At 40.2% G+C, this 12527-nt stretch overlaps 1 protein-coding gene across 8 annotated transcripts in view; it reads right to left on the reverse strand.

Annotated features, from left to right (window-relative positions):
* The window catches only part of INPP4B (inositol polyphosphate-4-phosphatase type II B), a 166376-nt gene that overhangs the window by 136472 nt on the left and 17377 nt on the right, over window positions 1-12527 (reverse strand). For all 8 annotated transcript variants that reach the window (XM_077814444.1, XM_077814449.1, XM_077814450.1 and 5 more), the window contains exon 4: window positions 4958-5088. In XM_077814444.1, coding sequence (XP_077670570.1) covers window positions 4958-5088 — 131 coding nt within the window. The remainder of the gene's footprint in view (window positions 1-4957; window positions 5089-12527) is intronic.

Below are 12527 nucleotides of genomic sequence, written 5' to 3' on the forward strand. Positions count from 1 at the left end.
TCATGGTGGAATTCCTCAAGGGCTTCTTTTCCATGGGTACAGATGATGAAGATGTCATCAATGTAGTGCAATCAGAGTAGGGGAATTAGGGGACGAGAGCTGAGGAAGCGTTGTTCTAAGTTAGCCATAAAAATGTTGGCATACTGCGGGGCCATGGCAGTGCCCATGATTTGAAGGTATACATTGTCCCCAAATGTGAAATAGTTGTGGGTGAGGACAAAGTCACAAAGTTCAGCCACCAGGTTAGCTGTGACATTTTCGGGGATACTGTTCCTGACGGCTTGTAGTCCATCTTTGTGTGGAATGTTGGTGTAGAGGGCTTCTACATCCATAGTGGCCAGGATGTAATTAAAGGCTGCATCATATACTCAAGGGGTCAATGTCAAGGGGTGAGTTCCTCACCCTCATTCTAGCCACTTTACACCATATAATAGGGCTGGAGAATAACAAACGGGACCTAAAAGCTCTGTATCTGGGCAGAGGAGGATCCCTTGGGATAGGAACTAGAGTCAGCTGCCTCTTCAGGGGCACCTTGCAAGCACTGGTACACAGGTGTGCCCGTAGATTCCAGGCAGGCCTGCAGCCCAGGAAACTGTCATAACTCATATATGGCCTAACCTGAAGATTACTTTAGATAAGCTATTACCAGCAGGACAGTGGGGTGGGAGGAGGTATTGTTTCATATTCTCTGTGTATATATAAAGTCTGCTGCAGTTTCCACGGTATGCATCTGATGAAGTGAGCTGTAGCTCACGAAAGCTCATGCTCAAATAAATTGGTTAGTCTCTAAGGTGCCACAAGTACTCCTTTTCTTTTTGCGAATACAGACTAACACGGCTGTTACTCTGAAACCTGTCATAACTCAGACAGCCCTGGGGGCCTAAGTTACACCAGGGGCCTCTCTAGTCCCTAGACAAGCCCAGGATCAGATAGGCACAAAGGTGGCTTAAAGCCACCTTAGCACTCCCCGACCCCCAGGCTGAAGTTTTGTGCTATGCCTCTAAAGGGTATGTCTTGACTGCAGAATTTGTTTGGACAGTGCCCCTAAGCCCCCTCCTCTTCACATACCCAAGGCACTTGAGTTAAGTGGTACTTCCAAATGGGGCTAGCTAACATGGCTAAACATCTGGGTTAAAGCCCTGGTTCCTCTTTCACACAGATTGGTAATCCAACCACTTTGCAGTGAGGATGCACGCTAAATCACTTGAATGCATGATAGTCCTCTATTGTAGCCTTCCCACAGTTCCCCATGTGGGCCAGACAAGTTCCTTTAAAATTCCCTGGGACAGAAACATAGAGCGGTTCACCTTACTGCAGCACATACAAACCATGGGAGATGCCCCCAGAAGTCTCAGTGACACACGCTGGGGAGTGCAGCACAAGTGAGGACACAGTAACTACGGTACGGCTCTGCAGTATGGCTGCTCAAACTCAAGCTAGGCTAACCTGCAAATCACCCAGGCTAACTCCGAAGTGGAGACATATCCTTAGAGGCACAATACTGAATCTCAGCGAAGGCTTCATGGGCAAGCATTCCCTGACTTTTGGAGCCGTAAGTGGGCAACACATACATCTAAACATACATTTTTGGAGCTTGATCCTGCACTGCTCTCAGAGAGTAGAATGCAGGTGTGGGGTCTCGGTATGGAATATTAAATATTTATGACTTATGCAGTGCGCAAAAGTGTGCAAGGACTTTCAGAGCAAATACACAGGTATGATCCCTAACCTGACAAGTTTATAATATAATTTTACTGTAACTCAATAAGTGAAAATAAAAAAATAACAAGGAAGATGAAGTGAAGAAATGCAATGATCACAGCAAAACATTATACAGTTACTTGACAATGGTAAGTGCACACATCTCAATGGTTCCACTAAAGTCAGTTTTTTAAAATAGCAAATTATGCCACTTTGGAAGACAACGTTAAAGCAGCACATTTTTATGCATCTCAATCAAATATCTTTCAGTGGTAGATTAGCACTAAAAGATCTTGAGGAAGTAGTAAGTTTTAAGGAGGGATTTGAGTGTTAGCCTTCTACTTATTATCTGTTCATATTTTATTTACCATCTTCATATTATTAGTTTTCTTTTGGTATCTTTGTTGCATATGCTTCTTTTGTTCTCATAAATAACCTTAGACTCTATGATCTGTTTCTGTAATCTCAGAACACAGTTAAAACAGATTAATAAGCTTCATCAACGTGCTCAAAGAAAGTTGGCGTATTACCAGTTTTTCAAGATTTATGTTTAATATACTATATTGTCTTTTTTTTATCTTGAAAGGTTATTCGAATGTTTTCTTAGAAGTGCTGGGTTTTTTTATTGACTTCATAAAAATTCTGTGTTTGTTGCTTTGTGTATGATGATATATGGGACACCTTCAAAATATAATACATTAACAAAATATTTCAAAAACTCTGTCTCGGTTCAAAGAAAGGAACATAGGAATTGCCATAATGGATCAGACCAGTGGTTCATTTATTGCAGTATCCTGCCTACAGTAATGGCCAGTACAAAATACTTCAGAGCATGGCAGATGAACCCTTTGACTAATGCAACCTCTTAACCATATACTTGCAGACAAGTGACTCTCTGATGTTTATATAGCATCTAGTCCAATGGAAAGCTATTCTGAACAGATCTTCTTTGGGGGTGGGGGTGTAAGAGTGAGTGTGTGAGAGAGAGAGTGTAAAAAGAAAAGGAGTACTTGTGGCACCTTAGAGACTAACAAATTTATCTGAGCAAAAGCTTTCGTGTGTGTGTGTGTGTGTGTGTGTGTGTGTGTGTGTGTGTGTGTGTGTGTGTGTGTGTGTGTGTGTGTGTGTGTGTGTGTGTGTGTGTGCCGTCCCTACCCGTACACAAACTATGCAGCTGCGTAGGGCACCAGGAAATTTGGGGCACCAAACGGCACCAAATTTCCTGGTGTCCCACGCAGCTGCATGCTGCTTTAGCGGCCAGCCCAATCCTCCAGACAGCTGAGCTGGCCGCTCGTGGGCTGTGCACAGCAGGGCCCAGGAAAGCAGCCCCCGCCCCTGCCCCACCCCGTCCCCTCAGCCCCATCCCTGCTCTGCCTCCACCCTGCCTCTTCCCACCTCTGCTCTGCCCAAACCCTGTCCCCTGAGCTATGCATCCCAGGGGACTGCAGCAGGGGCCGGGGTCGGGCCCGCCCTGCACTCACTGGGCGGCTGGAAGTAGAGTGACCCAGCCCCAGCCCGTTCCACTCCGCCGGCTCCCAGCCGTGCCACCGGTGAGCCCTTCCCACCTTCCCCCAAGCTGGGAGCCGGGGGAGCAGAGCAGAGCAGGCTGGGGCCGGGTCGTTCCACTTCCCACCTACCCATGAGTGCGGGGTCAGGCCCGATCCCTGCTGCCTTCCTGCATTGGCTGCTCCTGCCTCCCAAAGCCCTTGGGCGCAGCCCCCCCACCCTGTGGAAGCCTGGGACGCCCACTCCCGCCCCGGAAGCCTGGGGCCGCCCCCCCTCCCCCCGCAGGGGGGCTGCATAACGCACCACAATCTCTAGGGACGGCCCTGGTGTGTGTGTGTAGGTAAATGAAATCCACCCTCAGGTGTTATAGTATGCTCAGTATTGAACGGGAAGAAGGAAGAATGATAAAAGTGAATTTTTCAACCATTAACATTTTGGAGAAGAAAGACTTGTCTCTGAAATATTTTACACAAGGTGGCAATTATGGCATAATTACTTGTGTCCAGTTCAGCATACAGATGGAGATTACTCTGCTGTGCATTGTTTGAGGTAAACATTCACTTTAAAACTGTGGTTACTCCATTTTTCTCAGGTTTCAGAGTAGCAGGCGTGTTAGTCTGTATTCGCAAAAAGAAAAGGAGTACTTGTGGCATCTTAGAGACTAACCAATTTATTTGAGCATAAGCTTTCGTGAGCTACAGCTTATGCTCAAATAAATTGGTTAGTCTCTAAGGTGCCACTGAAGGAGTTAATTATTATGCATTAATTGCTCAGCTCTTGTTTGGTGTGTGTCTTGCTGGTGGAGAAACTAGCCAATTTCCCATGCATATAGTGCACAGTAAATTTGTCACAGATGTTGTACTGAGTTTGCAGGCACATGGACAAACTCCCCTCTTTATGCATTGCAGTCTATAGGCAGAGTGGTGCATAGTATATTTACAGAGCCAGCACCAAGGCAATTATCGTTTGCACTTCACACCAGCACATAATACCTCCTGTATGGCAAAAGTAGAGTTGCAAATAGCTGCACTTTTGGACCCCGGTGGTAATTCACAGCAACTGTCTGATGATAGGTTGCCAGTCCTAAGAGTTCAATGCTTTCCTGGCTGTGGGCAATGCCTCTGACACATCAGGGAGGGGAAATATGGGATCTGATGCTGGCTGATAGACCTTTAAATGCAACTCCATCAACAGATGTTCTTGAAAATGTGGCTGCATTTCGTTGTTACTCTTTAATATCTTTAGTGACTGGTTGGCTCAGTGAACAAGCTGTGTGGACTACTTGTAGGATACTGTATGTGGAGTAATGATCTGGATGTCAGACAAACCTACTGTCCAATGTGGTTTTCTCATTGGTATGATTATGAACTGTGCAAATCCTGAAAATGAACTGAGGTGCACGAAAGGTAGTGCAGACTTCACTTTTTGACAGGAAATGTGCCCAGAAGTACGGTGCTTATTAGTACCTCAGAAATGTTGGAAGAACAAGCTACTACGTTTTTTCAAAGTTGTTTGTGTGGAAATTGTATGTACACATTTTAGTAACATATGACAGGATGTGGGCATGTAACTCCAAACTGACCCCCTTTGCAATATACAACTTGTACACACAATATACAATCTCTCCTCTTTCCCCACCAACTACTCCCATTGTGAATTGTGTTTAATTCTCTTTTCATACACTCGAGTGAAATGTCCATTATACAAGATACTCATTACCTTTGATGGAGGATAGAAACTATTTCCATACCTGTATGTTTCTCGAGATCTGCAAGAGTGTCCTGGTACATGTTGAGCATCTGTTCACAGTGAGCAATAACATTTTTACGCATATTGTCCCAATGTGGAGCAAGGTCCCCAAGCTCTTTTAGGTCCTGATTCCTGCATCAAAAGAAAAAAAAGATGGCATGAGCCCAAATACAGTATGTTAAGTAGGGCTGTGAAACGATTAAAAAAAATAATCGCGATTAATCGCACTGTTAATAATATAATCCCATTTATTTAAATATTTTTGAATGTTTTCTACATTTTCAAATATTTTGATTTCAATTACAACACAGAATACAAAGTGTACAGTGCTCACTTTATATTTATTTTTATTACAAGTATTTGCACTGTAAAAAAAACAAAATAGTATTTTTCAAGTCACCTAATATAAGTACTGTAGTGCAATCTCTTTATCATGAATGTTCAACTTACAAATGTAGAATTATGTACAAAAAACCCTGCATTCAAAAATAAAACAGTGTAAAATTTTAGAGCCCTCAAGTCCACTCAGTCCTACTTCTTGTTCAGCCAATCACTCAGACAAACAACTTTGTTTACATTTGCAGGAGATAATGCTGCCCGCTTCTTTCTTACAGTGTCACCTGAAAGTGAGAACAGGCACTCGCATGGAACTGTTGTAGCGGCTTTGCAAGATATTTATGTGTCAGAAGCGCTAAAGATTCATATGTCCCTTCATGGTTCAACCACCATTCCAAGGGACATGCTTCCATTCTCCGACAATGACCAATATCAGCTGCTTCAGGAAGAAGCCCTGCAGTAGGCTGTTAGGAGGACACTTTGAGGTGTCCTCTTAACCCTCAGTAATGAGAGATTGGCTCATGCCCTGAAGCTGAAGAGTTTATATCACTTCCAAAGTGCTTGGCTTTTGGTACTGATTATTATTTATGTAAATATACTCCCCGTAAATGTCAATTTTTTTTTTTTTTTGCATTCTGGAAACACTTGGCCTCTGATATGTTGTGACAATGAGTTCCATAGGCTAATTATTTTTGTATGAAAGAGTATTTCCTTTTACCGGGTTTGGATTTACCACCTTTCAGTTGCATAGGATGTCCCCTTGTTCTTGGATTATCATTGTCCCATTCATTATTCTGTGTACTTTTTATCATATCTCCTCACATTTATCTCTTCTATAATCCCAATCTTTTCAAGTTCTCTTCATATGAGAGTCTTTCCTTGCCCCTAATCCTTCTCATCTCCAGTCTTTGTCTCTATTTCTACTATAATCTCTTTTAAGATGGAGTGACCAAACCAGAGCACAGAATTCCAGATGAGGGTGTGCCACTGACTTCTAAAAGAGCATAATATTTTCCATTTTATTCTTATGCATCCTAATATTCGGTTTGGTGTTTTTAACGATCACTGAGCATCGTATGGAGGTCTTCATTGAGCTCCCCACAATGATAGCCGAGGTGAAAGTCTGTCCTGACTGAAGTCAGGGTTATGTTTGACGTTGACTTTATTGAGGTTAAAATTTCATCCTAGGCTTTTTCATGACTTGATCCAGTTAATTGTAATGTGTATGAATAGTTCAAAATATTCCCTTCAGATGTCATTATTTTGTATGGTCAGTACTGAATATGTTTCCTCTAGAGAACTTTAGGCTTCTAAGCAATTCTCCCATTGTCATAGCCATGGGAATAAGAAAGTGACTTTTGCTATTATTATGGTCATTACAGTGGTAGCACACTCTCGACACTATACAAATAGCAAATACATTCATAATAAAGGATATTCTCCATAACTATTTCAGCTACCTTTACTGGTCCCCTAAAACCCTGCATCCACACTAGTAATCATGCATGCATATTTGAAAGTTAAAATTCAGAGTATTAGTCTGGACATGACTTTTGAGCCATGTGGAACAGGGATGCTCAGAGTTTACCTAACCAAGAGCCAGATTGGAAACTTGTCACAAGAGCAAGGGCTACATACTGTTTTACACTGTGGATCAGATTGCAGTCACTCTAAAGTAGTCATATTCATGGATTGCACTGTTAAAATGAGCATAGCCATGTGATTCTTATAAAACTCTGAAAAGTACACTTTAGCCACCTTTGGTGCAGGAGTTCAGAAGGAGAAATGGAGATGTTTGTATGTAGGCACAAAGACGACAGTTCCAAACTAATTTGCATGTAAAGGTGAGGGGCCACTTGAAAAGTCTGCACCTTCTGTCAGGGTGGAAAGGTAGGAAAACCTGCAGTTGAGTTGGAGTCTTGTACACCAGTAACTCTCCCAGGCAATGGTGTCAACACACCAGTGGCCTAGCCTTTGTTCGGGTTTTTTTTTTTAAGGCATCACAGTGAGGGAGAATTTTGAAGGAAGATTCTGAGGTAGCTTTGTGGATGTTTACAAGGAGCTCCTCCAAGAGTAAGGGACAGTATGGGAGGAAGCACAAAAGTGGTTGTTTTGAAAATTTAACAAGTGGGCAATGGAAACTGGCATCATGGGCCTATCAGAGGCAGGAGTTTTCATCTTGACAGTGAATGGGAGATGATAGGGTGCAGCTAGGCAGTGAAGGGCCTTGAAAGTGAAGACAAGTATTTTATATTTGCTGTGATTAAGAAGGGGGAGCCAGTAGAGGGATGTGAACAAAGGGGTAACAGTCAAAGAAATGGACTAGAAGAATAATCTTTGCAGCAGCTTTCTGCATGGATGTGAGCAGGGCAAGACTGCATTTGTCAGAACTAGAGAGAAGGATGTTGCTGTAACTGAGACATGATGATCAGAGCCTCGATGGGAATTTTAGCTGTGTGGATAGATATGAAAGGTCTTATCTTAGACCTGGTCTACACTACCCCTGCTGGTTGATCTGAGCTACGCAATTTGAGTTACATTAGTAGCATAACTCAAGTCGACATAGCTTAGATCTACTTACCGTGGGATCCACACTACGCTGTGTCGACGGGAGATGCTCTCCTGCCGATATTGCTTCTGCCTCTCATTGAGATGGAGTACAGAAATCAATGAAAGAGCACTCTCCCATCGATTAAGCATGTCTTCACTAGACCCGCTAAATTGATGCCGCTGCATCGATTGCAGCAGTGTCAATTTAGCTCCGTGGTGAAGATAAGCCCTTAGAGATGTTATCCAGAAAGGATAAGAGAGCTTTGGATGTAGCCTGGATGTGAGGACCTAGAGAGAGCTCAAAGTCAAAGATGATGCCCAACTTATGGGCCTGAGTGTCAGAAGGATGGTGGTGATGCCCACAGTGATTGAGAAAGGATACGAGGACGATGACTTGGGTGGAGGGGAAGAGTAAGAGCTCTGTTTTAGCCGTGCAGAGCTTGAGTTGATCCAACTACTCTGTAGAGCAGATTCTCAGCTGTTGTAAATTGGTGTAGCTCTATTGACTTTATTGGAGCTACAGCAGTTTACACCACTTGAGAATCTGAACTAATAACTCCACTAGTCATTCTATAAAAAAGGTTTACTGATGCTGTTTGCCTCTCTCTCATAGTGTTATTTGGCTTAACTAATATGTGTAACATGATTTGGGACCTTCAGATAAAATATGCTATGGAAGGATAAAGTTCTATTATTAAAGGAATAGAAAGACATTTTTAAAGATCGAATGCTACAAATCTTAGCTTATTCTTCTTTGGTTATAAACCATAGTACTTACAGTCAGTGTCTCTCTCATGCTCTCTCTTTTGTTACTTGAGTCTATTGTCTTGCACCCTCATATGTATTTCTCAGCTAATAACGATAAAGGTGATATTTACAGGTATTTTACCTTCATGAACTATTAGTGATGAGGTTTACAATCCAAATAGACTAGATATAACAGACATCATAACAAAGTATTTTCAACCATAACTCAAAAAGAGAATTGTAATGACTTACCGTCATTGAGCTAGATGGTAGGAGTACAGATGAGAAAAGTTGTAATAAAATCTAAACATCCAAATACTTACTTTATTTTGTGGGTTTTTTTTATTGCTTTCATTTATGATTAAGGGAAGGAATACTGGCAAAAGCCACTAATATTTAACACTTCCATGCTAAACTCTAGATGTGCATCATGCTTCAGATTTAATTTGATAAGATATCATGAGTCCCGTAGGCCCTAACTATTAGGTGACTTTTTTGCCTTGTACTTATATTCCCCAAAGTTCATTGTCTATACTTAGACAAGGTATAACCATCCATGACTTGTTTTTCCTATGTGCTGCTTCCCTGCTGACTTCACATCTCACCAATAATTCCGTATACAAATACTCATCCTTTGTATTAGCTTACAACCGTAATTTACATCTGAGAGAGAGAGGAGAATAAACATATCTTGTCTGACAGAAAATGTTTTTTTTATTTCTGTTGGTGACTCATACCTTGATACAGAATGTATTTTTAGTATATATACTTAACTCCTTACACAGTCCCTCTACATACATTTCACAATGATATTACTAACCAGCATGACTCTGGTTTTCATTTAAGACCTCGCATGACATTCTTTGGTGAACTAGAATGTACAGACCAGAATCAGGAGATTCCTGTAACCAGCCGCCTTCCAGCTGGCATTAAGAGGCTCTCAGATCATGTTCAGCTATCCACTCATCACAGTCATTTTAGGGTCCCTGCAGTCAGACATGAGTTACAGCAGTTTTGAAACAGATCATACTTGCAATAGCAACTGAATAAACCTTCAGGCAACTCTAGCATTGGGGAAGGGGTATGAGAGGAGAAAAGAAAGGTGGTGGAGCTGAGTCAGACCCAAGGATTGGACCCATAACCTTTAACAAAATGTAGGTTTTGTAAAATAAAGAAGTTCTTCATAACTTCTTAAGCTAAATCCTATAGCCCTTATTTAGAAAAAAAGTTAAAAAAAAACAAAACAAGGATTTGGCCCAACATTAATAGACATGTTTATTTTAAGTGCAGTTGAAAACAGCTTTTTTTTTTTTATTTTTATTTTTTTAAATGCTGACAACCAAAGCACTGCAGTGTTCTGTCAATATATGTGACCCAGAAAGTGAAACTGGCTAGAATCTGACCAGTGTAGTTTCACCATTCAGGCTGAGTAAAAAAGTAAATAGTATAATTAGATAAATGTAAATGAGATAATTTATCTTCATTTTCAAGATTTAAGATGTGATAGGTAATACTGGTAATGAAATTATTTTTTAAAAAAGAACCCAATCCTACTTCCACTGACATCAATGTGAGTTTTGCTGTTGACTTCAGATTTATACCTGTTGAGCAGTGTCCCCAAAAGTAAAACATTAATGATAACTGTGGGATAAACTCAAGTGGCAGGTGGGGAAAAACTACCAAAAGCTATGCTTGTTTGTGTAGGATTGTAAAATGATCTCAATTTCATTCAAGTCAGCCCTCAAAAGAACATACAGGAAAACAGATAATTTGCCAAAGGATTTCCTTTTGGATTTTTAGTGACATGTATGGTTTCCGCAAAACTGCTGTTTTGACCTAGTGAATGTAGCTGCAAGGCTGAAGATTAAGTAGTAGAGGAATGCATCCTGATTCAACAGTTGATATCTGTGGGGGAAAAGGGGAAGGATGGTTGTCAGTTAAGCTGTTTGGTTTTTGAACATATATTATGTGTGTATGAATACATATATTTTTTTTTCAGAATGTAGTTATGATAATAGTTGGGCTGACACCACTGGAAACTAAAGTACTTGCTATTTCCTGATCTTTGTCCATTACTTTGGCAGTTAACATATTTTCACAAAGTACTGCTAACTGCCAGTGAGCTCCTCCTCACCTGTATTAAGGGAGAGAGAATAGCTCAGTTCTCATGTTGATGTATTTATGCCAGATGAACACTTAACAAAAACACCAAAGTAAGCAGCGCCCTTATTTACACAGCTGGTTTTAGTGTTCTTTATTAAGCGTCCATTAGCAACTGGACTGAAACTAGCTCATTTCACATAGACTATGAAATGGTAATGACTTTTGTTATCTAGTAATCATTAAATACCTATTTGAAATATTATATAAAGAATAGATTAGTAGTTTATAAACTTTAAATATTAAAAATTTCTAAATTAGGCCTTTTTCTTAAAATTAGGGCAGTCGATTAATCAAAAAAATTAATCGTGATTAATCGCACTGTTAAACAATAGAATACAGATTGAAATGTACAGTATTAAATTTTTGGAATGTTTTTCTACATTTTCAAATATATTGATTTCTGTAAAAACACAGACTACAAAGTGTACAGTGCTCACTTTATAGTATTATTTTTATTCCAAATGATAATCAAAACAAATAGTATTTTTAATTCACCTCATACAAGTACTATAGTGCAATCTCTTTATTGTAAAAGTGTAACTTACAAATGTAGATTTTTTTTGTTACATAACTGCACTCAAAACAAAACAATGTAAAACTTTAGAGCCTACAAGTCCACTCAGTCCTACTTCTTGTTCAGCCAATCGCTAAGACAAATAAGTTTGTTTACATTTACTGGCGATAATGCTGTCGTCTTCTTATTTACAATGTCACCAGAAAGTGAGAACAGGCATTTGCATAGCACTTTTGCAAGGTATTTACATGCCAGATATGCTAAATATTCGTATGCCCCTTCATGCTTTGGCCACCATTCCAGAGGACATGCTTCTATGCTGATGATACTCGTTAAAAAAATAATGCATTAAATAAAGTTGTGACTGAACTCCTTGGGGGAGAATTGAATGTCTCCTGTTCTGTTTTACCCACATTTTGCCATATAGTTCATGTTATAGCAGTCTCGAATGATGACCCAGCACATGTTGTTCATTTTAAGAACACTTTCACTGCAGATTTGACAAAATGCAAAGAAGGTACCAATGTGAGACGTCTAAAGATAGCTACCGCACTCGACCCAAGGTTTAAGAATCTGAAGTGCCTTCCAAAATCTGAGAAGGACGAGGTGTGGAGCATGCTTTCAGAAGTCTTAAAAGAGCAGCACTCCGATGCAGAAACTACAGAACCCGAACCACCAAAAAAGAAAATCAACGTTTTGCTGGTGGCATCTGACTCATGATGATGAAAATGAACATGCGTTGGTCCGCACTGCTTTGGATTGTTATCGAGCAGAATACATCAACAAGTGTTGCAGTGACACCTCTGATTGCAGTGTAGACATACCCTCTGTTACAAGTAGTGTTGGAAGGATTAGATTTTTTGTCAGTAAATATTGGTAATATCAATTTCACTATACTCAAACCAATGAAAAAAATATCTCCATCAATAATAATCAAAATTTACAGACAGGCAAAGTAAGGAATATGCTGTTTGAGAACTTATTACAGTTTGACCTAAGGAATTTACTTTGTACCTTTTGACATGTGATGCTGATAATTTGTGCTTTAAAGGTTATAAAGCTTTAACTTTTTTAATCTTAATGCTTAGTATCATTACATAATTATTGTCTGCCTCTGCAGAATTTTCTGCAACTGTGAACATTTAAATCAATAAAAAGATTAAAAAAAATGTTTAAACAAACATTATCCATCAAAATTATAAAATATAAAAATTCAATTCCACCAAGCTTAATTAAATGGAAAAATCAGAGTTCCCCTACC

Source organism: Eretmochelys imbricata, chromosome 4, assembly GCF_965152235.1.
Source record: "Eretmochelys imbricata isolate rEreImb1 chromosome 4, rEreImb1.hap1, whole genome shotgun sequence".
Taxonomy (NCBI): Eukaryota; Metazoa; Chordata; order Testudines; family Cheloniidae; genus Eretmochelys; species Eretmochelys imbricata.